The sequence below is a fragment of the Psammomys obesus genome, unplaced genomic scaffold (genome assembly GCF_907164565.1).
Source record: "Psammomys obesus unplaced genomic scaffold, mPsaObe1.curated_primary_1811, whole genome shotgun sequence".
NCBI classification, from domain to species: domain Eukaryota; kingdom Metazoa; phylum Chordata; class Mammalia; order Rodentia; family Muridae; genus Psammomys; species Psammomys obesus.
In genome coordinates this window covers 20,532,007-20,558,383 of record NW_026591598.1, presented here as the reverse complement: position 1 = coordinate 20,558,383, position 26,377 = coordinate 20,532,007, and the positions used below count along the sequence as shown (strand labels likewise).

Sequence of the window (26,377 nt, the reverse complement as noted above, 5' to 3'; positions counted from 1 at the left end):
TAATTTGTAGCATACCCTTGCTGCTTTGGCTGCTGTACAGATGAATAAATACATTTTATTTCAGACTTAGTACTCACAAAGTGGTACCATTTCTTTAATTTCTGAGTGGAACGTAAAGTCAATTTCCTGAGTGAGAAGATAAGGGTTTCTTAATTCACATTTTGGGCAGTGTTTCAGTGCCGCTTATGTTGGTTCCTGGCCCTTTGTTGCTCCTGAGGGTGAAGTGGGTCCCAAGACCGTTAGCAACCACATTGCACTCTTCTTTCATAGTTTGTGACTTAAGCATAGTTACCAGTGTCTAAAACTGTTTATTATTAATGCTTCCATTCGCTAGTGTTTGAATTTTAAAAAGTTGCCACATTGTGTAAAACACCATATATCTTTAAAAATGCCTTATATTCTCCCTCCAGCCCTCTGCCTACAGCCATAGTGCAATCAGCAGTTGAGGTTCTAATGGGACAGGAGAGCGGTTTAGGCACTGAGATTGCAGGGAGGCAGGGGCCCGTGGCCCTGAGGCTCAGTGCCTTCTCCAGTAACATTTCATTTTAGATCTGAACTGACCTTACTGCCTTATTCCATGTTCTCTCCATATTACAAAGGGTTCTCAGGGACAGAGTGATACGGCCCTACTTCAGTCTGTTACATTGACTTTTCAGGCTGAGTTGACGCACACTTGGAATTCGTGCTTATTCCCAAATAATTAATGTCCACAGGTCAGTGACCATTAGAAGGCATCTCTGCAAATACTTTGATACCTTCTATGTGAAGCCTGCCTGGATTCTGGGCTGTCATGGCTGTAATTCTGGGTGTTAGAAGCAAACAGAGTTAGGAACAGCTGTGGAGTGACTTGTTTTGGAGAAGACCTAAGCATTCCATTGTCACTCGGGTAGAGTTCTTGGCACTGTGTGCCTTAAAGCATAGTAAAAGAAAGCACTAGATATTGGGCAACAGCAAAGGCTGTTTTCAGTGGTTTACTGTAGGGCTGAAGGATTGGAATCTTTTTTAAGGTACTTCAAAATATGCCGAGTGTTATTTGCTATTGATCTGGTCATGTTTGGCCATGTGGGTGCATAGGCAGCATTGTTGAGTTGGCTCTGGTGACAGAAAGCACTATTTTCAGCCATCAGTGCTCTCTGCTTGTTACTGGCCTCTGTTCTAGAGAATCCCGCACAATCTTAACATTATTGAGCCATCATTTTCATGGGTTACCATGCAGGTGATTGATGCTTTGAATGTGCTCTGTTCAAGTGTTTTCTGAAAGAATTACTGTTTTGTACTGACTCCTGTAGACTTTTCAGGGGTGAGTGTATGAAAATGTAAGAGCTGAGTGTGCATGTATAAAATTTACTTGCTTCACTCTTACCTGGTGTTTTAAAGACTGTAAGGCTAAAGTGCCTCCAAATGTGTGTCTCTTCTTTGCTCTAGTAGATTGTAAACTATTTTAATAGTTAACAGAGTTACGTTGCTGGAGTTAAAGTTGACCTAAAAAGCATCGCTTAAAGCTATAGATAATGAAAACATGAGTAGTGCACTCAGTAGCAGAGAGTGCAGTGCAATGTCCCTGGTGGCTAGTCCTTTTCCTTTGTGAGTCACTGCCCTTTTGTTGTAGACAGATCTACAGGATGAGGGGAATCGTCCAAGGCACTTAAACCAAGAGACTGTTACCTTGTAAGTTGTTTTGGACAATTAAAAACCAAACGTCCAATAGGACATCATGTTTGACTGTCTAGACATAAGAGTGGGCATTTCTGCAGAATGCAAACATAGATAACAGTAGGCTTCCTGGCTGCAGGTGTCCTCTAACTCAGGGCTGGTACAGGCCAGGCTGAGCTCTTTTTCAGTGCTTATGTGTTGTATGCTGACAAGGGAGGAATGTTTACTGACAGTGGTCCTCTGCTCCAGTGTTTCTCAGTTGGCTTAGAGGAGACTTCGTGATGCAAGCAGCTCCCATGTGCCATGATTTGCTGTTCTCAGCTCTGCAGAACTTGTGGATTGCAGCAAACCAGGATTGTAAGCCATGTCCAGCATCAGACACTTGCACTTGAAAGCCAGTATAGGATAGGGTTCTGCAGCTTTTAAGGCCATGTGCCACCAGCCACATGGATGTAGTCAGAACACAGCATTGAGCACAGGACTCCACAGATGATCAGTTGGCCACTTCCTAGATCACCAGCAAGAATATCATTCTGAGGTTAAAAAGCCATATGCTCCAAATGTCTTATTCAAAATAAAACCACACACACACACACACACACACACACACACACACACACACACACAAAAAAAAAAAAAAAAAAAAAAAAAAAAAAAGAAGAAGAAAAGGGGGAAAAAAAAGCAGGTGAGTGTGAGGCACAGTCTGCCTGGGCCTTCTTGCCGCTGCTTTTGGGTCTGTTGCTGAAGACTCCTTTCCAGAGAGGAGAAGCAGACTCTTACCATGTTCTTCCCTGTAATCCAAAGAGCTGTTCTGTCCAAGCAATATTTCCATTTTTCATGACACCCCAGCTCCTTGTCCAGAAGTCAGAAAGCTAGAGAAGCAGCAGCTCTAGCACAGGTTCCCACCACTTCCTGGTGCTGAGTGAACAAAGTAACCTCTGACACACAACAGCCCCCTCTCCCCATCCCAGGGCCCATACCCACTGCAAACTGTGGGTTGGAAACAGCTGTGTTTCGTTAGGGCAGGAATCAAGTTGTTAAAACGATTAGAGACATTTATGTTTCTGTCTGGTGACGTTTGTCTTACAGTCTTTTCACCTTTTTCTTTAACATGGTCAGTTCACACAAGGTTGTGTTGTGTTATCATTTATCTTCAGTTTTTTTATTTTCTAGTCACTTCTTGTAGAAACACTCTCCCCCCAAAACCAACCAACCAAACAAACAAACTTTAAACTTTTTCTGACTAAAAGGTATTGCATGCTCAGCTTAGGATAAGCACTACGGCAAAGGATACGACATCTACCCAGCTTGCGAGACCAGTGGAAGCCGACTCAAAAGCTGTACCATACAGCTGTACCACAGGCTTCTTGCTCTGCTTAGAGGCGAGCATCTGTCTCCTTGGTGGAGCCAGATGTGTGCTGGGCTCTCAGGTGACTGAGATCCAAAGAGAAAGGAGCTGTAAGATGGGCTAGGATGGACTGGCTGCTTCCTCATCATGGAAATGGCCACTCTGAGTGGTCCTTGAGTGGCAGAGAGCAGCAAAGGGAGCAATTGAACTGCACCTTACAAAGCAAGTAGCTCTTGTTTTTGTATCAGTGGTCCTCATAGTTTCAGGGATGACAGATTGGGTGTGCTTACCTCAGAACACTTGCTTACACACCAGCCCTTGATGCCTTTCTTTCATGTGAATTACACAGAGAGGCATTTAGCTGTTTCCAAGCCCTCTCCCCTTAAAAAAAAAATAATCACAAGCAGATTGCCAGCATAATGCAGAGAAAACCAGATTGGATATGGACTCCTTTTCATGCTTCTGTTTGCATAATGTTTATCCAGCTGTACATTTTCCTCTTATTGTCTGGCACTAATTTATAGCTATTATATTATGAGATGCTATGTAGCCGTGTATCAGTGCACGGAAAGCATCCAGGCCTGTATGGCTGTTTGTGTCCACACACCAGGTCTCACTCTTCAGTCTCAGTAGATTCAATGCAACAGATTGGCCTCTTCCTTCCAAAGCAGATCAGCACCACTTCTCCATGAGTGCTGATGCTTCCTCCCGTATTAATGACTGAGTTGGTGGAAAATGGCTACATCTTATTCATACTGTGTTTTGTATTCAACCTTAAAAGTAATCTACCTCTTAAAATTTGTAGTTTAATACTTGTTTGCTGAATTTGTGCCACATTAACCTTTCACTACCATTCCCATTTTGTTACATCTCTGTTAAGGAGACTTTATGTTGAAATACTGTATAAAGCATTTGTAGCGGTTAAAAATAAAATATTTAAAATTATTTAAATTGTTTTTGGGTGCCTCAATTGTATTTTGTGATTTATAGCTTACATTTTTGTTTGCATTGTTAATCTGGACAGTGTCTGCTGTACTGAAGTTTGCTGTTAGTTATTTTATTGCTTCTTGTTGCAGAGTGCTATAAAGATTATTCTAATGAAAACATTAAAATTTACAATTTGACATGCAAAAGGGATTGTTCATTGATTTTTAACAAATGTAGCCTTGACAGTTCATTACAGACATACAAGAGCGATGTTTGCTACTTGTCCTGTTAGCATGGATACATCCTCTGCTTGTCAGATGTCTTAAGATTTTTTTCATGTTATTTAAAACACCTGATAACTAGGAAAGAATTGGATGATGCATTCTATATCATTGTAACTAATAAACACTTTGTAAACACTTGTGAAAGGACTGCATTTTGTCCATAAGGGGGAAGCAGGCCACTTGGACCTTGTTTGGTTTATAGTCTGTGTAGTCAATCATTGGCCTGGGACCACTCTCCACTGTGTCTGTGTGACATCAACTGAACTTTGCTAATTGCAATTGACTCCCCTTGAGGGCAGACACTTAGCTGGGTCAAGAAGTGACTTGTGGATTGTGAGAAGAGTGTAAAGGACGGAGTTTTTACCTGAGATCTAAGCTGCTTCTGAGTGGTCTGCTGTTTAGTTTGCAGAGTGACTATTGTTCTCCCAAGCAAGAATCAAAGAAGCATGTGTTAAGTTTCTTCCAGGGGCTGTTTTAAAGTGTGGATAGGAGTTTTAAGGTGGGCTCTAGTCTGGCCTAGAGCCCACTGTGTGACCTCCCTGCAGGCACCGCAGGCCTGGCAACTTGTCCAGGAATTCACAAGTCTACTACCAGGTTCCAGGAGACGCTGTGAAAAGGAGGGGAGGGTGATGGAAGTTGGCAGTTTCTTCAGCAGTAGTTCTTGAAAATGTTGTTTACAAATGCATGCAGGTGTACTGCAGAGCCATGCCAGGAAGCCAGATTTTGGAGATGCTCTGAGAAAGAGAAGCAGCTTCCATCCCACCCTGTCTGCTTAGCATTCATTCATGAGACCCTTGTGCTTTCCTAGTTTTTGGTGGGTTAGCCTTGAGTGAGGGCTGTTGCTACATCTTAGCTTACAGTCTGCAGAAAACAAGGAGTGGACTGTTGCTGGCTGTGCATGCTGTCCCACCCACACTGGTAAAGGACAGGGCGTGCTTCTCCCATTCTTCATGGCATCCCTGGCTCTAACAGGCACTGGAACCTCAGACACATTTGCCAAAGGGAAGAGTTCCGAAGAAGCCATTCCTTCCATGTCCATCTGGTAAAGTAGGAGCTGCTCCATTCTGGTTGCTCTTACCCTTTATGCAGAGTGAAATGTTTTTTAAACATTAAAAAGTAAGTTACTAGAGCCTCCTGTCCCTTTCACTGTTGGAAGGCACATCATGAGTGATGAGTCCTATGCTGGCTGTTAGAAGCTTGGTTGTGACAAATATTTCCTGGCAAGAATAGTTTCTAGAGTCTTTGAGTCTTCAACATGACCCCAGGAAAAAGTGCGGTGCTGCACAATATTAATAACAGCATTCAGGAGGCAGAGGCAGGCAGCCCTCTGAGTTTGAGACTAGGGTACATAGTGAGACCCTGTCCAGGTCCTCCCCCCCCCCCCCCCCCGAAAAAAAAAAAAAAGTGGAACTCCTGACCTGTGTGAGCCTATATTTTCCTAGTGGTCTTTCGTCTGGTGTCATACTTAATATTTGGAGTGTTGTCCTCATGTCATAGTCCCCAAAAAAGCGCTGAGAAAGATGTGACCAACTTGATGTTTGAATGTTGATGTCCCAGGAACATAGATGTTCATAATTAAATCAAAATGCTTACTGATATCCAAGCTCATTTTAGACATGCAGCGTTTGATTAGATATTGAGGTTTGCTTTGATTTGATTGATGTCTATAAGAAACTTTATTGAGGGCAGTTTACTTTGAAAATGGATTGGAGGAGGCTAGAGAGATGGCTCAGTGGTTAAGAGCACTGTCTGCTCTTCCAAAGGACCTGAGTTAAATTCCTAGCACCCACATGGCAACTTCCAACTGTCTCCAATTCCATGGATTCTTGACACCTTCATACCAATGCACAAAGAATAAAATTTAATAAATTATAAAAGAAGAAAAGAAAATGGATTGGAATACAGGTAGAGGATTCTGGGAATGTACAGGCCACATTTCAGGTGCCCTTAGGACTTGGCTGATGGCTATATCTTTTGGCTTTCCAGATCTGGCAGCCCGTAGCCCTTCCTCCCTGGTGCTAGCCTGAGACTATTACTTGCCCATCTGCCCCCAGTGAAATTTCTGCTGGAGTGCTGTGGTGTATTTGGAAGTGTGGGCAGGCCATTATGAGAGAGACGGATCCCCTCTGGCCTTTCGGACTAGGGCTTCTGCAGTTCACTCAAAGAGCCCTCCCTATAGCCAGCCAGCCTCTCATCAGTTTGGACTGTGGGATCCAGGAGTGCTGGGTCGCCCATCTCTTGCTTTAAACATTCTGGCTAATTTCAGCCCACACTTGAGAGTTGGGTGTGTCGCTCCATCGTTGGTGATCTGTGGGTTCTTGAACCTCTTGGTACCACATGTAATCCTCAAGAGCATCTTGCAGGACAGGACTGGAGAGCCAGAGCTTTTGAGTTCCAAACCCTGGACTTAAGAGGTGTGTGCACCGGTGGCATGGGCTGGGGATTGTGCAGACCCTAGACATAGGCAGGGCCCTTTGAATCCACTTGCTTTATATACCTTGAGCCTTCCTGCCACAGACCTGTTTCACACTAGGACCTTAAGTGAACAGTGCTGTGGAATACCAAATAGTAGATCCAGACTGAGTGTGAAGACGACATCTGTGTAATAGATCCCAGATAAAAAAGCATCCAGTGTTACATGGAAAAAAATGGTTAAAGCTTGGTGTTTGTGAGTGGGTGTGATTAGGGAAGGCATGAACTGCTGTAAACTGTTTGCAGCCTTTGGTGCCTTCGGGACACTGCCTCACAGCTGCTGCCTGTTATTACCTGTCTTGTTTTAGCTCCCTTCCCAGTGCTCTTTTCCTCTCCAGGTAGTAGTAGAGTTGATCTTGAGAGCCATCACATTGGATCATCTTTATAGATCTCAGTTTCATTTCTTTTAAAGGCAGAGTATAGGCCCCGATACCTTCTCCATTAAAGACTTGGACTTTAGTAAACAGTGTTCTGTGGCTAAGGGACTGCCCTGGGAGGCAGTTCTGCCCCCATCTCCCTCGTCCCTCTGTCCTCATTTGGAGTGGACGGCCTGTCATCACAGTCATTCTCGGAGGAAACCGTGGCTTCAGCAGAGTGGGCTGCAGTAGAAACCGAGTTCACACGTATAAAGTCAAGCCGCTTAGCATCACACCCTTTGCGTCTGACAGTGCTTCTTAAGTCAGCTAGGGACTGCCGTTTGACCACAGTCACCTGTGTGTTAACCCCGAAGGAAGGCCGGTCGAAGCTCCTCCAACCTCAGCAAACTGCCTTACATGCAGACTCAGAACTGCTTTTGTTTACTTAAAGTTTGATTACTTAAAGTTTGTCTTGTGTGGAAGAGTTTTGCCTGTGTTTTTGTATGTGCAGTTCATGCCTGCCTGGTGTGCTTCGAATGGTGATGAGCTGTCGTGTAGTACTAGGAACTAAACCAGCACCCTCCATATTGTAACACAGAGTTAAGACCTTAAGAGTGTCTGTAAGCTTCGTTTACTCTCCGACTAAGTGTGGGAGCTAGAGATGGGGATGGCATTAAGCTCACATGACTGCATTAAATTACTTTATGCAATTCCAAAAATCAGATCCCTTTTTGAGCCATGAGAGTCTTGGAAATACTTGTGATTTCTGCCTGTCTTTTGCTGGCTTGATGTTCCTTTCAAGCCCCTGATAGAAAGTGATAGGAAATCCAGGCAGATATCACAAGAAATGTAAACATCTTAGGGAAGACATTAGTGTCCAGCCAACAAGCCAGAACAGAAAGCCGTCTCAAAAGAAGCTGCTTCTTTGGGGGTCCTGTGGTGTTGGCCAGAGGGATACTGTAATGTTATTTAGGGAGCCATAGAGGCTGGGACTGCAAAGTGCAGGCTTATGTTCTGAGCAGGAAATCTGTCAGTATTTAGACAGACATTTACGGTCTATATTGGAGTTCTACTTTAATGATCTGTAGAGTTCATGTAAACGTCAATTTTAAACAGGACTCACTTCATAGAGACAGAATTTCTGGCACGCGTAAGTTAGCAACAAGAATGTGTGTCAGCCTTTGGCTGTAGTCGCGGCATTGTTTTAAGAACAGTTTCCATTTAAAGCAGGCAAGTATTTTGCTGAGATACATTTCAGTATTCCTTACTGGGATTTAGTTTTGTTTTGGTAGCATCCTCTTCTCACTTGGCTTTATAATCATGTCCAGCCATTGCCAACCCAGCTAGGATGCAGGAACATTTTTAGATGGCTTCTATTTCCATTTGATGGCTGGATGTGTTGAGTCCTGCCCCTAGCTCCCACTAGTCCGAGACATCAGGGTGGACCATCAGGTGTTGGGCTGTATACTGCGTCTTGCTCTGGAGCCAGAGAGCCTTCCTGAGCCCCTGGGCTTAGAGGTGACACCTAGGATAATACCAGACCTGTGAGGAGCAAAAGAGCCACCATTCCCTTACATCACATCTCTTCTGGGTGCATAGTGGGACCTCGCGCTGAGCTTTTCTGGGACCTGGGGAGGTAGAATTCTCATGACAGGTAATCCAGAGGGAGAGATGACAGTACTTGAGTCCTGTCCCACACCAGTGTAAAGGGGACCCCACTCCCAGCAGTCTGAACTACAAGCCGCTGTGCTGAGCTACAGCTTGGAGCCACCTAGTTGTTTTAAAGTCACCTTGTTTATCTAACTGTCCCTGATGCAGCTTTACTCCTGAGTGGCTGTCCAGAACTCGGTTTTGTTTTAGTGGATTGGAGTTGGACGAACCAGCTGAACTACTAGGACTCCTCTGGTTCTGTCAGCACTGTTGGCCAAGCCTGGGCTTCCCGCTTTACAGAGCGAGGCCTCCACCCCTGGTGGCTCTGAGTGTTAATGAAGTTGACACAGGCTTCTGGGAAGGCCTGTTAACACCCACTCAGTGTCAGGTACCAAAGTAACATAACCTGGGAAGGTATCATTGAGGAACTGCCAGGTGACACTCAGGAACTGGCCCCATGTGAAGTGGGCAGCACATGCTTGAGCAGTCTCAAGGTGATGATCACTGAGGGGCTTTTGGTGGGAGGGGCCTGCTGAAGAAACCCCTCATGCTGCTTGACTCTGGTGTAAGAACTGAGCCCATGGTGGCATGGTGATTAAAGTAACGGCTGGGCAGAACTGTCGATGTGGTCAGTGGGTCAGTGGAGCATTTGAGTTCTTTAAAGCTTTTAGAGATGGAGCCCATTAGAGGCACTGCCAGCCACTGTTGCACTGTGGTGGCATTCCAAGCTTTGTGTGACCTGCTTAGGGGAGGGGAGTATTTTGCCGAGTATGAACGTTCATGTTAATTTCACCTTAAACTGCTGTTTTGTGACTGTGCCAAAGCCCTGGGAAGTTTATGGAAAGTTTCAGGTTTAAGACAATGAAATTAATTTCCTATAAGTGAGTCCTCACCAGACTATCCTTCTTAAAAGATACATATTGTTCTTCATGTAGTTTCCTTCCAGTTTTCATTCCGCATTCCCCCTGCTTTTACCATCTCTCCTTGGTATATGGTATTGTTCAGTTGTCAGGCTCTTTCATGTGTTTTGTTTTATGCTTCATCTTTATAATCCTTTAGTGACAGGCAAATTAGCTTCAAAGCCCAGGACTCCTGACGTCAGCTGAGGTAGAAGTGAAGATTCCGTGGCTTGTCTGTCCTTTGTATTTTCCTAAGGAGGAAATAGGAACTTGAATCATTACCTGGGCCGGCTTGATGCAGCAGCTTCCCACCCTATGGTTCCCCAGCACCTGCCCCAGCCGCAGCCCCTACACACAGCGCTTGTGGGATAGTGAAAAGAAATGAAAATTTTAGGGCCAGTTACATAGCATGATACTCCACTTCGAAGACCTCCCGACAAAACTCAAGTTTTGGGAGAGAATGTGACTCTTGGAGCTGTTGAAATGATCAGTTAAAATCTAGTGAGAGGCAAGGGGCTACTTTGTAGAGCCAGGCGGTGAGAAGCCCGGCAGAAGATCAGTGCCTTGGGATGCAGTCCTCAAGGGTTAGGGTACATGGTGTGAGCTGGGGAGACCGCGCGGTTGGGGAAGAACTTGCCTTGTAAGCACAATGCTGAGTTCAGTCCCCAGAACCCACTTGGAGGCAGAGACAGGTGGATTCCCTAGGGCTCTGTGACCACTCAGCCTGTCCTAACTGGCAAGCTCCAAGCCATTGAGCATTAACCTGTTTCAAAGGACATGAGCAGCATTTCCGAGAGTGACACTCAAGTTTGTCTTCTGGCCTTCACCTGCACCCACATGTGTACTCACATGTACATACATAAACATGACAGCCGATCAAACAGCAAAACAGGGTAGCAGCAGTCTTTACATTCAGAGGCTGTGGGAAAGCTGGCTTCTTCCTTCACACTGCACACCGGTGCACAGCACAGACAGAACTAACAGGTGAGTTTGGCCTGTAAGCCTCCCGAATGTAGGGAGTTGAGCTATCAATATGGGCTTGCAGAATTACGTTCTTCCAAATTTGGGGCCTGAAAATAGGAACATCTGCTTCAGTCCTGATACTTGGCATCTATGGGTCTCCCGTTCCAGCGCAGCCACCCAGGATACATTGCGGACACCTCCTCTTGTGTGTTGTCATTTTCAACCACAATACGGAAGCCCCTTCTTGTTGATTTCTATGTTGCTTGATTGCACAGTGCTGTACCCGCTCGGCTGGGCTATGTTTGAACATGTTTTCAAAACCTCGTTCCACAGCCTAGTATCACTCACCTTGGTGGTTTCTCCATCACACCTGTGAGAGCTGCCATAGTAAAGCAGCTGACAGAATCAAAGGGTGATGCTGCAGATGAAGGAAACGGGTCTTCCCAGTTGCTGAGTAGTAGTGTTCACTGTTGCTCAAGGAATTGAAGCACAGGAGGTGGGAGGATGGGGAGGTCCCAGAAACACTAACCCTTTGCCATGACACCAGCTGTGGACCGAATGACAACAGTTGAGCTCATCTGCCCCAGCATACTGTAGGCAACGGTTACAGCCTGATGCCTCTAAATCCTGAGCCCCACTGCTTGCTTCCCAGGTGTCAGTAATGAAGGTAGCATTGTTCGTGAGAGCAAGCCCAGTGTGACCGCCCAGTGTGTCCCAGCCCTGGGGAGGCAGAAATGGAATCGTGAGATCTCCCTGGCCAGATAGCTAAGACTCCTTGGTGACTTCCAGGCCAGCAAGAGATCCTGTCTTAAAAAATAAGCTGGGCAGTGCAGCACCAAAGGATCAACACTGGGGGTGGTCTTTCTCCATCTTTCACATGCACGTGAGCACATGAAATTAAACTGTATTTGTTCTTCCTCTTAAGGTTTAGCATAGGCCCTGAGCAGATCCCTCTCCTTGGGGAACATCATAAGTGTGCAGTGTTTGAACGTGGCTCATGGCCACCTCTCATAGTGCCAGTGAGTTAGCAGATAAAATGGGGAAACAAGTTGGGTCAGTACTGAGCTGCCTCCTACCCTTGCGGTCTGTACTGCTGGAATTTCAGTCCGGTTTCTTTAGGCCAGGTGTCTGTGCATAGGCAAGCTGGTTACCCTGTCTGAAATGTCAGCATACCTATCTCTTCGTTCTTGGTGAATAAGTTTCAGGGAACAAGTCCCCCAGCATGCTATGAGCAAGGGCAAGTAAGGGGGAGGAAGTATGAGGGGAGGGTTTCATTCTATACCTGTCTGCACCTAGCTGCAAGCCTGTGGATTTCCCAAGTAGTAGCATCTAGCTGGGACAGGTCTGTCCCCAGCCAGGAGGAGCCTTTCTGGAAGGCCTCCACCCAATGAGCTGGAGGAGCAGCACAGGGTGGGACAGATGACCTGAGGCTGCACCATCTCCAGTGTGTGGAGCAGGTTAAACTGTTGAGGTTGGCGCCAGACAGGGTGAGGGCTTTGGGGGAAAGCACACAAGCCAAAGGCGGGACCTGGCCCCATCCCGTGATGTCTGCTCTTTTGGCAGCTCCATTCCCATTGACTGATGTCCACACAATCACATGCTAAGCGTGCCTTTCCAGTGACAGTGCCAGCCCTGTGTCTGAGACACTGCCAGCCAGGAACGCCAGGCTTCTCCACGGAGGTGAGGCCAGAAAGGCCTGGGTGAGCTGCTCACCCCTGTAAGATCAGCCTTGGTCTTGTTCTTGTGATAAACCATCTTCACCACTGGCATCTTATGTCAAGATCTGGAGTCCTGTAGGCAGAGCTGATAAACACACAAAGCTTGTGAGAATCTCTGTGCCAACAACAGCAAACTCCATGAAGGTCAAACCTCGCTTTGCTCTGGTGCTCACTTCATCTTTTAACATCTTTGGTTAGGCCCATCTCCATTCATTCATTCATTCATTCATTCATTCATTCATTCATTCATTCATTCATTCATTATTTATTGTTTTAAGGCAGCATTTCTCTGTCCTGGACTTGCTTTTGGACCAGGCTGGCCTCAAACTCACAGATCCACCTGCCTCTGCCTTCCTGAGTTCTGGATTACAGATATGTGCCACTGGACAGGTCATAATGATGTCTCAGCATTTCCAAAGGATTTTGTCACTAGAAGGAGCATTTCCATATGATGTCCTGGAGACTGTCCTTCTCTAGGTGTCCCATACTGGGAGTCTTAATTTTCTGGCACTCAGCATTCCTGACATATGTGTTCATTTTCTTCTCAGCTTCCTGCAAATGGTATATTTTGACTCAACTGGAGGGAAAGGAGAGCCTGGAAATTTGCAGGAGAGAGCTGTAGAGAGGAGGAAGTTTGTGGGGGGGGGGGGGGGGGCAGGATCATTCTTATATGCTGGCTCAGGCTTCCTTACCTGAATGGACATGTCACAGGTAGTGGCTGGGTTCCTGCAGAGTTGCTGCCCCTGAAACTAAAGGGCAGCACTGGGGGTGGGGGGTGGGGGCTGGGGGGAGGAGGTCTGAAGCTGCGGATGTGTTCACAGAGTTGTAAAAATCGGCACCTTGTCCCATGTTCTGGGCAGGACTCCAGCAGTGAATGAAACCTGGGAAGCTGGTGCTTGGAGAATTTGGCTCTTAGGAGACTGCCCTTCTGCAGGTTGGAGGTGTAGCTGCTTAGGGAGCCTGGATGCAGATTTGTTCCTTATCGTTTCGGGGTGCACTTTCTGAGTGCCCCTTTATGCCCAGGGCAGTGATTGCCCCGTGGGTTGGAAATGAACAGATACAAGCTGCCCTTTGACTTCTTTGCAGCTGGTGTTTGGGCTGAGCTGGAAGGGAAATGATAGCCTGTCCAGCCAGGACCATTACCTGACTCCCAGGCTTCCTTCTGTGTTCTAGGGCTGCCCTTGCCCTGTGAGTCAGAAGCCACTGCTAGCCCTCTTACCAAGAGTATCCCACAGCGCTGCATTTAGCAAGTCCCTTGCACCCTCTGGCTCAGCTTCCTCGTCTGACCATGAACTAGGCTGGTCTCTTCCTGTTGTGGGTGGAAGGGAGGCATCCACATCGGGGTTTCCCCACTGGCAGCCTCCTTGGCTGAGGTCCTCAGACCTGGCTGGCCTGCCAGCCTTCCTGTTATCTGGGTCAAGTATTCGGAGCTTGCCACATACTGCTGATTTCAAGTTCAGACAAAACAGATTTGACCCAGAAGCCCCAACCAGGTCGAGCTCAATAGATGGACCTTTTGGATGAATAAGAGGCCAGGGCTTTAATGGGCCTGTTGGAAACAAGAGGAGATTGTCAGTGGAGAGGTGGTCACAACCCCTTTACCACTGTCTCCTCAGCCATAGAAAAGGAATGGCCATCTTATGGTATTAAGGAGACCCATAAGGTAGGAGCCTTGTGCTTGCCAACTCCCCATGTCAACTTCCCACGTCAATTGCAGCTTGCCCCAGTGTCATAGGACCATAGAGACTTTGGATGTCTCAACTGGAAAGAATCACAACCCTCCAAGCCGAGCAATTTCTTTATTTAAAAAATGTGTGTGTGTGTGTACACATGTCCTCATTCTATGGTGCGTGTGTGGGTCAGAGAAGGTAACTTTGGAGAGCTGGTTCCCCTTCCCCTCCTCTTGAGACGATCTCCCTTGTTTCCGCCATGCTGTGAGGTTGACTTGTACACCAGGTGAGTCTCCTGTCCCTGTCTTTCTCATCTCCCTGGAGGAGTGCCAGGGCGACAGACCTGCATCCCTGCCTCTGGCCTTTTTTATGTAGTTTTCAGGAACCAGACTCAGCTACTCAAGCTTCCACCATGAGCATTTTTACCTGCTGAGCCATTTAGCCCCGCTGAGCGGGTGTGGCCCCCCTTATGTCACTGTCAACGTGTGCACATTCCTCCACACACTCCTGGGCAGAGGGGCTTTATTCACAGACAGTCGCTTGGCACCAGCCCCAATCCAGAACAGGAAGCATCACCCGTCAGGCTCCACCTACCTGTCCTTAGCCGCAGGTTCCCATGGCTTCAGCATGTTCCCCATGGGGGTCTCCTTTTAAGCCTCCAGTCCCAGACTGTTGCAAATGAGCATCTGTGCGTTCCACCCACCTCATGGTTACTGCACTGTCAGTCTGTCACTGAGCAGCAGTATGGAGCTCACCAGCTCTCAGAGCGTGCTCTCAACATCCTGGTGCTGAGCTCTGGGAGACCCTATCTTGAGTGTTTTAGGCATCCCAGGGGTCCCTTTGAGCATCTGAGTTAGAGAGCCTTTGTTCCCAACTTCCTCTGAGCCTGGACAAGGCCAGCCTCAGAGCAGAACCAGTTTGTTCCTTGAGGCTCTGTAGCTGTTCGAGGCCACAAGAACCCCACACTGAAGAGCCCTTCATCACCACCACTGTGGAGGTGGGCCTATGTCAGGGCTGGATTCAGATCTCGACTGCTTCCTTGTAAACTTTGACTGCTGGTGCCTTCACGCCTGTGAACTTCTTTCTCACAATAAAACAAGGTCTTGGCAGCCCTGACTTGCAGAGCAGGGCATGGAAGGAACTTCTACAAGGGACCCAAAACACCACCTTCCCCATCCCTGGTGTTTAGCTGTGCGACACCACCACCCCTTCTTGAGATACTCATTTTGCAGGTGAGTCTCCGGCGGCAATTTGGAGGCCCCCCAGCAAGGCAGAAGCATAGCCTCAGGCTTTCCACCCTTCACTCCAGCTTCCAACCCTTTGCCCTCCCCCTCCACCACTGGCATAACACAGAATACCCAGTACTGCTTCCCAGGAAACTGTGCCGCTGATGTATGGAGTTGGTAAGCCATCTGATGACTTCATGAGAGAGCGGTGAGCCAGGAGAAGGCCAGGCCGAGGTCCTCAGGCTCCCTCATGCCTTGGAGAGTACCTGTCCCCTGAAGTCAGCCGCTCCCACCCAGGTCCTCTCCCTGCTCCCATGGACCTCCATGTGCTTCCCCTCAGCCCTCTCTTGACATCAGTGCCCAGCAATTATCTCTGCCAGCTGTGAAACCACTCCCCCCAAGGTTAACACTGGCCTCTGAGCATGTGGTGGGTCTGGGGTCTGGTGTTGTGTCACTGTAATGGTGGTCACTGTTAACCTGTCTTCTCTTCTCCCCAAGATACTTTATACCTTGACCCAGATCATTCCCACTATTCCCACATTCCGTTGCACTCTTGGCCGCTGAACCCCTTCCATTTCCCTTCATCTCTGGGTGCTGACAAGTCCCAGATGGCATATTCTCATCTGGTTCTTGGGCCAGTCATGTACCTGGCATTCCCCTTGGGTGCCTAGTCAGTATGTTAAGTTGAATCCCCTCCCTTCTGGCTGGCTCTCCCTGGAGTCCACTCCCCACAGCAGCAGGAGCTAAGCTAAACTACATGCCCTCTTCATACCCCTATGTCCTACTCTGTCATTGCCTGCCCTCCATTTGCTGTGAACCCAGTGTGGCCAAATCTGCAGCTTTTCATAGCTCAGCCTCCAGCAGTCTGCAAAAGTCAGGCTCCCATCACTTCTTCCTGGATGGCATCTAGTGCCTCCAAGCTGGTCTCCTCAGTTCTGGCCCTGGGAACCCACAGTTTTCACCTCAGGGACAAGCAAGTTCTCAGTTCCCTCAGGGCCTACAAGATCCTTCTGCTCATCTTTACCTCTCTGGTGATTTTAGATATGCCTCACCTCAGGGCTTCCGCACATGCTGCTCCCACCTGTAAGAACCAAGTGCTGTGGAGATCTGCATTTGTCAGCTCACACCTGAAGCCTTCCCTTGAAGCCTTTGCAGCCCTCACCTGCCCTTTGCACACTCTGGGGCTCCTGCCTTGCCTTTATTGCTGTCTATAGTGATCACTTGACCACTATGGTCTGAGGAGTCTTTCATGCTTGTTTGCCTTGTGACTGTATACTTCCTGTGAGCCCAGGGAGCCAGGCTTTGACACCCTAGGCCCGCTGCTGTGCTTCTAGAAGGTCCTCCTGCTGTGCTTGGCAGTGGTCTGTGTGTGCATCAGGTCTGCGAATATGGCTTCAAGAGGGGCACAATGGGCAGGTTGCAGGAGTTGTGGGAGGAACCTTTGTGGCGTTAGCTAGGGATTGTTCTAGGGCTTGCCTAGAACAATGTCTCCTCACCTGCAAGGCCACCTCAGTCTAGCTAGTGAAGGTGGTGGCGTGTGCTGCTGTCTTGCTACACTATCTAGCAGTGTTTATATTTTAAATTTGCTCAGTGATTTGATGTCTTTTTCCCACTTTAAGTTACTTCTTTTAGAAATGATTTATTGGTAGAATGGCCTGTTTTCGACTTATTTTGGGATAGGGTCTCGTGGCCTCGAACTCCTGCTGTAGCTCAGGATGACCTTGGCCTTCTGATCGTCTCGCCTCCAAAGCAAAGGGCTGGCGCGACAGCACTCTACCAACTGGGCCACACCCCAACCCCTTTTGAGGTTTTTTTATTTTCTTCCCTGTAGTTTTTGTTGTGGCTTTGCTGTTTTGCTGTGGTCTCAGCTGTTCCCTGTCCTCAAGAAAGAACCCGAGAGGAGAAGCTCAAGTGCTGTGACCTTACCTCCTCCCTAGCTCCCCGGGGCTTGGTGATGCTTGATCGGTAGGGCAACCCCAAGGGTTCTGTCACCTCCCAGGAGGCGACCAGGACAAACAAGCAGACAACATTTCATTCCCCGGGGACCCACGAGTTGCTGACAGCCTGAGACTTGGCCTTAGCTCCTGGCTGCTCCTCTGTGCCCTTGGGTCACCTCCCCCATCTTTTCCTCACCTCTCACCTCACTCCCATTTCTCTTGTACATAGCATCTTAATCTGGATTTCTTTCACACAGATTCCTGGGGGCTTAAAAGAAACATGGTCCTTTGGGAGCCTGAGGCCTAAGCTCTGGCACCCAGCTCCTTTGTAGAGGTTCCTCTACAGGCCACAGGGCAGAAGCCTGGATGCGGGGAGGTTATTTGCATGTATTAGTTATACATAATTGCATAATAATGAAGTTTTATTATTACATTTTAATACATAGATATAGTATAATTTGATCATATTCATACCTCCCCATTATCTTCTTCCCCTTTGACTCCTGTTGGTCTCCTTTCTCTTCCCAACTAGTCTCTGTTCTGTCTATCTGTCTGTCTCTCTGAGATTTATTCATTGGGTGTCATTAGAGTTGCTTACAGGAGTATTGCTAAGGGTTACTTACAGGACCATAGTCACCAGTGGCCACACCACTGAGTAAAATGTCTGTGTAACTGCTACCCACATACATCTTCCAGGAGGGGTCGGGTACAGTTATTAGCACCCAAGCAAAGCCCTAGAGAAAGAAAGAGGAGTCATGTGACTATCTTGGGTGGGGGAAGATTGTCCTGGCAGAGGGTGCAGCCCGAGAGGATGCATTTGTCCTGCTTGCCCTGAGTGGGTTGACTTTTCCAGACCTTGTCCAAGTGCCAGGTGTGGGGAAGGAGACACCTTGTCAGTGGTGTCTGCACCGTCTGTCTGTCCGTTGAGACTGGAGTAGGCTGCATGGTGTATAAGGTCCCCTGGACTCTGTTTCCTGAAGTACAGCTTCTGGAAGGCACCTTGTGCATGCCACAGATGATACACCCCTCTGAGCAGAGCCAGTGAGTGTGAAGCACAGTAACCTTTCCCCCCTCCTCCCCAAAAAGCTTTCTTTTCAGGAAAGTCAGCCACTTGAATGGAAGTCTTAGGAACATGGCTCTGTTTCTGGTGGCCTGGGAGGTCAGTGGGGCTGGCCCCTGCATGTCCTGCGTATGGAAAAGGTGGGCTTGCCCTGAGCACGGTGGGAGGGGCTAGCGCAGTGCAGGGCGGCCTGATCTAGTGTGCCCCGTGGGAAAAAGATCCCAGTTCCGCAGAACCGACTGGAGGGGAGACAACGTGGCCATGAAAACCCTGTGAGGACGGGGCCTTGCAGGATACCTGGGGAGATGTGCTTCATGGTAGGAACTGAGGGAGGAAGGTACACCAGTTAGCTGCCCCCCCCCCAACAGCAGCAGCAGAGGAGGGGACAGCAAGACTGGTCTGGCTTTCAGGATGTCAAGAGAGAGTCAGTGACCAAGAGGAAGAGACGAGGTGTGTGCCACAGGTGGAGATGAGGATCTGAATTGAAGGGGTTCTCCAAAGCCCAGGTGATGTCCCCTCTACATGGAAATGGAGCCTGATCAGCTCACAGGCTTGGGGTCAGAGAGAGTTTCTGACCTCAGCTTCCCAAGCTTATTCCTGGTATCATGAGGTCGGTAGTTTCCTGCAGCTGGCCTCAGAAACTCCGTAGCTAGAGGGACCGACTCATTCCAGAGTGCCACAGGCACTCAGCTTCCCAGGGCCAGGGTGGAGTCTGCCCTGCAGAGGAGCCTTACTCCAGCCCTCATGGGAGACACGGAGGTAGGGACCCAGTGTTCACCACAGTCAGGGCACGCAAGGCCTGGGTCACTCCATGAACAGGACCCTGTCCTTGAGTCATCTCTCCATTTCTTCTCTGTGAAGACAGATTCATTTGCTTTTCTTGACTCCTGGAATGGAGGATTTAGAGAGAAGGAACATGGGATACACAGGGGCTGTGTGAACATGGCTGAAATTGTCTTCCCTCTGAGCCAAAGTCTTTTCTGGTCTGCTCTCTTGAGGAGAGTGACCTGGGCTGGGGAGAAAGTGCACCCCCTTGTGGAAGTATCTGTGCTTGCTGCCGTTTTGGGAGGAAGGGATACAGAGAGGTTTGCCTCCTCCTCCCCCGCCCCTCTACAAGACTTGAGGCAGATTTGGAATGTTTGAGAGATTTACAAGGAAGGGAGGTAACAGAGATGTCAAAGGGTAGCTGTTGAGGCTCCTCAGAGGGAAGCTGAACGTGCAGGGAGATATGAAGGGAAAGGGAACATTCAGGGTTCTTACTCCAGCCCAGGCTGACCCCAAACTCATGTGATCCCCCTGCCTCAGCTCTCATGTGCTGGGGTTACAAGCATGAGTCACCACGTCAGATTCATTTGATTTCTAAGTCAGACTTTACTCGTGTATGTAGGAGTAAACACAGTGTATCTTGGGCTCAGTATGGTCTATAGTTCCAGGCTCCTGCTGGGGATGGGCCGTCGTGCAGCAGGTCCTTTGTGGCTGAGGGGTGGTGTTGTGTTACACTTTGACTACATGGCTCTGTGCTGCCTGTGGGGTATTTCAGAACCTCCTCAGCATACCATATGCAGCACACACACACACACATTTGTGACAACCCAAACACCTCCAGACGTTGCCAAACGCATGCCCTGCTTAAACAGTACTGATCCCACCTTCCTGCTGGCCAGCTCCGGGGAGGACCCTGTTTCCATCTCCTGCTTCCCTACGTACTGCTAACTTCGAGCAGGTGAACCAGGAAAATGCTTGCCCTGTCCACTTCTGCCTTGTGCACCTCGCTAGACTACTGTCACCTAAGTCCTGCTCACCCTTGTTCCATGCCCAGAGAGACAGTTGGTCCACAAGCTCTCTCTGCTTCTGTTTTTTTTTTTCCCTTCCACCCATTCAGGGTACCAAGGGCCCGGCTGAGTAGCTCGTATGAAGAGGAGGGGAGCTGCTCTGTATGAAATACCCAGCACCGTCTGGGCATGGTGTAGGCACCTGATAGCCATTTACTCACTTTGAGACAGAGCCTCACTATAAAGTATAATTCAGGCTAGCCCCAATCTCACCATCCTCCTGCCTCAGCCTCCTGGGCTGCTGGACCGACAGGCACATATAGCCACTCTTCCTTTTGTTGTGCTGAGCCAGCAGATGCGACCCGGAGCTGTTAGTGCCCAGGAGGGAGGCAGCTCCCATGTTGCACAATAGCAGGTCAGTGTGGTGGGTGCTGCAGTGGGGAGGAAAAGCGAGGATGAGGCAGAGGGTGGACGCACAGGAGGCAGAGAGAGCAGGTTTTCCAGAGGAGGTGGGAACCTGGCTGAGTACAAGCCAGCAAGGTGTAAGAAGAGGATGCGTGATGGTTGAGATCATCTCTCTTTCAAACACTTTTTATAAAGCTTTCTTGAAAAAAAAAAAAAAAAAAAAAGAATCCCATTTCTGCCATGAAACACAAAGGGTCCTGGGCTTACATTTCCATTAGGAAGTCCCACCACCCCTCCAGGTACCTGGCCTAAAAGTACGGGAAGTGCCATCTTGGGCCTGGGAGATATGGGCATCAAAGACATCCTGCCCCTTCAGTGATGCCAGAGGCCCAAACTGGTTCCGATGATGACCTGTGCTGTTCCTTTCCATGCAGCTACAGTCTCCGCCTGGCATCCCGATGCGCCTCATCGACAGCCCCTTACATCACCAGACAGTGCAGAAAGGTCAAGGCCGCAGCAGCAAATCAGTTCCAGGGACCCTTCTTCAAAGAGTAGGCACTTTCTCTGCTTCATAACAGGTAGGAGGCATAGGCACCCTGACACTGTCTCAGTGGCTCTTTATTCTGAGGGGTGGGGTCTGAGGGGTGTCTTGGGTGAGTGAGTGGGAGGGATGATGTATCAATGACCTAGCATGGCTCCTAACATAGGGCCCGCTGCAGGCATGTGTTTTGTGGCTTAGCGTGTAGGTTCTGGATCACCAGGGTCCTACTGGCTGTAGGACCACATGTGACTTTCTCCAAGTCTCCACATGTGTGAATGGGGACTGGCAACCTCCGGAATGGTGAGGGCGAACCATTCTGTGTTGAAGTTGCCCACCGGTGCTAGTTTGCAGTGCCATCCCAAGCAGACTCGGGCACTAAGATACTCATTTCAAAATCGTGTAACGTGGCTGTTCCAGCCATAGATCAGGGCAAATATGATTGCCCACACCAGGCCGGCCAGCAGTCAAGCGAATGGTGTGGCCATGGCACTCTCACTACTGAGGCAGTAGCCACTGATGGACTCTGGGGAGCGGGGAGCCGCTGCCATCAGTTGAGTCCCCACTGGTGAGCTCCACCAGGAGTCACACAGACAGCCCTGGTTACACTCGGTGGGTCTCAAGACAAAAACTCGTGAATGCAGAAAAGGGACTTGGGGGAGAGGGGCTTGGGAGGGGTGGGCAGGAAAGAAGGGAGAGGGAGGGAGGGCAACAGGCACCAGAATGTATTACATACACATATGGAGCTATCAGAGGACAAATTTAATATAATCCAAAGAACTGTGTGCATTGCACATGTGTGTGGGTACGGAGGCCAGAGGGCAACCTTGAGGGTTGCCGCGATCGGTTCCAGTGAGGATCTTCTTTCTAGATGGGAGACAGTATTTTCTTACCATGTCCTCACATGCTGGAGCCCTAATTATCTCCAAAAGGTCCTGACCCAGCACCCCGAGGGGCTTGGGAGACAGCAGTCATTGTAGAGCACAGCCAGACACAGGTACAGAAAGGCTTATCAAGTCCGTGTGTGACACGGAATCTCAGCTCAGGAGGATGCCTGCAGGTCAGCTCCCTCCTGCTTCAAGAGGAAAACTGAGGGGTAGAAGGTGTATTGGAACACTGGTCCTCAGATGGAGGTGAACTGTAGGAGACGCGCCCAATGAGGGATTGCTGCCCACACGCAAGAGAAGAGGTCCCACACTCCCTCATGGAAAGTCAGTTCCCTCAGCATGTTTCCTTCGTGTCACATGAAAGTCTGCTTTCTCCCTCCTGGGCTGTTCGAGCCTTTGAGGGAAGAAAGGGTAACACTGGACCATGGGAGGACCGACCATTAGTGTTCACCAGAACTGACCTCGTGGTCCTTTGGGACCAGCAACTCCTCTGTCAGGGTCACCTTGGCAGAAACATGTTCCCAAGTGCTTCATCCGGGCTTCTCAGACACATGAGGACTTCCCAGTGGTGTTACTCCAGGTGCACCACTGTCCCCATTGGAAACCCCTCACTTGTGCATCAGCAATGGTCCAGAGGGACAGATGTCGCACGTATTTGTAAAGCAGCAGATGACCAGAGCGACAGCCACATGGTGAGACGGACAGAAATAGAGCATGCTCAGACAGACAGAGCTATAACTGCACACCCAGAGCTTCACAGATATGCTAAACTGAAGCTCAGTAGCATAGATGCTAGTCAGTTCAGTGTGTTTAAGTTTAAAAACAAAAACAAAACAAAACAAAACAAAAAACAAACCAACCAAACTGAGCTCGGCTTGGTGGTGCAAGCCTATAATTAATACCAGACACTTGGGAAGCCATTGCAGGAGGATTTTTGAGTTTAAAGTCTCCTTGGGCCACATTGTGAAACTGTCTCAAAATAAAGAGGGGATTGAGGATGTAGTTCAGTGATAAAAGATATAGAGCCTAGAATGTGGGAGGTCCTGAGTTCAATTCTCAGCACCATGGGAGGAAGGAAAGAGGGAAGAAAGCCAGGAAAGATGCCTGGGAGATATGCAAGGGCAAGCCATCTAAAAACCCTGGATGATGGCTGTTTGCAGAGAGGGGTCCTTAAGGGGATGGCTCAGGGTGTATTGGGGTCATATTTTTATCTCATGCTGGACGTATGCTGTGAAAAGTTTATCAACTGGGACTTTTCTCTATATGTCTGTTATACTTTAGTAAACTGCTTAATGTAACAATTAAACAGGGAAACGTAAACTGCCACAGAGGCAATGACTACGTGGCTACCATTGTCATTTTCTTTTTGTTTCTCCTCAGCACCTGAAGTGACCTGGACTCAGTGAAGCCAAAGGGACCAGCATTCTGCCCTGCAGAGAGTACTGACCTCTCCCAGTCGTGAGAGCAAGAGAGTGAGAGTGAGAGTGAGAGTGAGAGATCGAGAGAGAGGGAGAGGGAGAGAGAGGGAGAGGGAGAGAATGAGCGTGCGTGCATGTGTGTATGCTGGTGCATGCATGTGATCTTCGAGCCAAGGTCCCAGCCTCTGGAGCAGGAAGGCAGAAGCCTTCATGGCCTCCTCTGGATGATCCTTGGACGTGGCCCAGAACCGTGCTCTGTGGTGCAGCCATCCTGCCCGGGAGGGGCATCTCCTTCTATGCAATTTTTTAAAAGAGTTCCTTGACCCTGCTTTGTGCTTCTTGAGCTGCCGTTTGCCATCGCTGGGACTTTGATCCGGCCCTGAGTGTTGGGGAGAGGTCCTGTCTAAGGATGACCCTTCAGCGGCCAAGCTCCCCTTCATGCCACCCCCACCCTCGCCGACCTTTTCCTCACACTGTCTCTGGGAATCAGTAGCACATAACACATAGCTCCATCAGGGCTGAGCCTGAGCCTTGGCCCAAGCACTAAGAAACCCCTTTTCTCCCTAAGTAAGCAGAGCTGCCAGCTTTTGAGTCATTTCCTCCTTTGAGGTTCTAGAATCCAGTGCTCTGAAGTCTCTTGCAGGGAACCTTAGAGACCGCGTGCCCAGGATACAGACTCTGTGCCCATTTTCAGACCTGGTCTCTCTCATTTAGAAGGAGCAGTGGTTAGGTGTGCCTCTCCTGTGCCCTTCTTTGTCTCCTTTGGTGGGACCTCCTACACTGTTAGCATCTGAACTTTGAAAGTTAGCTGCAGATGGAAGCAAAGGAAAAGAATAATAAAAAGTATAGGGATGGGTTAAAACAAACAAACAACAACAAAATTCTAGGAGTTTTTGAATGCATGGTTTCCAGAAGCTGTAAAGTCACCTTCTGGGAAGGGCAGGGCTGACCCCTGCTCTGGGGCGGACAGTTGGAGTCTGGGACAAACATAGGGCTGAGCTTAGAGTTTGGACCTGGGTCACTGAGGTTCTTGGGGTTTGTGCCTTCGGGGCAGAGGATGCCTGAGAGGATTTTGGTGCTGTTTCCTCAGCTTCGTTTTGGACCCAACATGTCAGAGCAGGGGGACAAGACTTGGGAGAGTTGTCATACAAGAGAGGGGCTTTCTTTTTCAGGGCTACTATGGTTGATCTTGCGACTCTGTAAATATGTATGTAGACACTTTTAAAAGCACGTATTTATGGCCCCAACTGTAAATGCCCCGTTTTTAAAGTTTTATAACGTGTGTTATTTAATTGATCAGTCGACTGGCCGCAGTAAGGGGACTAATGGACGCAGGAGAAGATGTCCCTGTAAACTCTCACATGGGCAGAAAAGCACCCAGAATTGTCCAGTGTCACAGTTTTCTTCTTCATCCACCCAGCTAAACTCTGGTGTTCCTTTTTTTAATTCTTCAACTGGGATTTTTCCTTCTGTACACCCTGCAGCTAATTCTAACAAGCAGCATGGACTTGCGGCTGTTGCTAACCCCACTGACACAGTGCACCCCACTGCTGGTCACTGTACCCCAGGCTCTCTCAGCAGCCAGGAAAGCTCACGAACCCGAAGCCTTGGCAAGCTGCTTTCAGCCAAAGTTTGGCAAACTCTGAAAAATGTTGCTGGGCTCTTGGGGGATTCTCTCTCTCTCTCTTTCTCTCTCTCTCTCTCTGCATGTGCAAATTGTGCTGGGTCACCCTTCAACACTTTCCAAATTGTCAGGAAAACGAAGAGAAACTTGTGTCAAGATTGGTGTTTCCTGGTCAGTGGAGGTCTTCCAGCATGGTTTTAAGGTCACGCTGAAGACGGCTCTGTATCTGCCATGTGAAAAAAAGCGAACAATAAAAGTGCGGAGCGAGTGTGAAACATGAGTTTTCAGGCTGTGTCTTCCATGTTGGATTCTGGGCTGGAGAAAAGGGGGAGTAGGCTCTGATTTAGGAACAAGAGAAATCAGAGGCTTCGAGAAGACCAGTGGTGGGGCGTCCCTTTGCTACCTTCATGTAGCTCACGATTTTGCCAGACAGTGCATTAGCATATTCAGTTAAGACTGGACAACCTCTTGTGATCGAGGTTCACTCCTCTTCCTCCTCTGTGTGTGTGTGTGTGTTGGAGGGGTGGAGAGATGGAGAGAGATAGCGTCCCTGGAACTAGAGTTAGTTTGGCTGTGAGCCGACAGGCGGGTGCTAGGAATTGAACTTGGGTCCTGTGCAAGAGCAGCTCATGCTCTTAGTTCCCGAGTCACCTCTCCAGCCCCTCTAACATATTCTTAGAAATTTTGCTTATGGAGATCTCATTCGCTTTGGATGCACACACGACCTCATGCTCTCTGGAGCAAAGTAGAAAGTAATGGTGAACCTTTCATGGTGAGACTCACACCTTCAATCCCTGGTCCTGGACTTCAGGGCCGGGTGGTGATGGCAAGAAGGTTACCAGCAAAGTTCATGCAGAAGAGAGTAGGCCCTTCAAGATGATAGAGAGCGGGTCAGAAGGTGAGTCTCTTGTGGGTGTTGGGAGCTTGGAATTGGCTGTCAGGGTTTCCTAGAGAAGGAGACACAGGGTCTCCGGCTGTTGCTGTCAGGGCTCCTCTGCTGTCCGTGTCGGGCACCAGAGGAGATTGCTCTGTGTAGCGGTGCTGGTCTGTCCCTGGAATGAGATGCAGCACACACTTTTACTCATCCCACAGAGGGAGATGTCGGCCACACCACAGCCTGACCTGGTGAACTAATGAGCTTTTGTTTTGTGTATTTAACTTTGTTGTTACGTGAGTACAGCTGTTTTGTCTGCATGTATGTATGCACCACGTGAATGCAGAGCCTGGGGAGCCAGAAGAAGACACCAGGTCGCTTGGAACGGGAGACACGGTGGTTGTGTGCTGCCATGCCAGCCCTAGGATTGAACCTGGGCACCCTGCAAGAGCAGCCAGTATTTTTAACTGCGGAGGCATGGCTGACCTCAGTGAACAAATGAGCTTTTATTTTTTTAAATGGGGTTGCTAACACAAACATAGATTATAGGGGTTACAGAAACAGGGATGACGCAAGAGCAGCCGTGTCTCCGAAAAACCCATCACAGCTCACCTGATGGCACATGAAAGCTGCAAGCCTGGAGCTCTGCACAACTTGCAGGCCGCTGGCCAGATCTGAGAATTCTGTGGGCAACTC

The 26,377-nt window shown here is 48.8% G+C and overlaps 1 protein-coding gene across 2 annotated transcripts in view; it reads left to right on the top strand.

Moving 5' to 3' along the window:
- Positions 1–25,082, top strand: part of Prdm2 (PR/SET domain 2) — a 103,570-nt gene extending 78,488 nt beyond the window's left edge. For both annotated transcript variants that reach the window (XM_055610786.1, XM_055610787.1), the window contains exons 9-10: positions 20,775–20,918; positions 23,146–25,082. In XM_055610786.1, coding sequence (XP_055466761.1) covers positions 20,775–20,895 — 121 coding nt within the window. In that variant the 3' untranslated portion in view covers positions 20,896–20,918; positions 23,146–25,082. The remainder of the gene's footprint in view (positions 1–20,774; positions 20,919–23,145) is intronic.
- Positions 25,083–26,377: the final 1,295 nt, after the last annotated feature.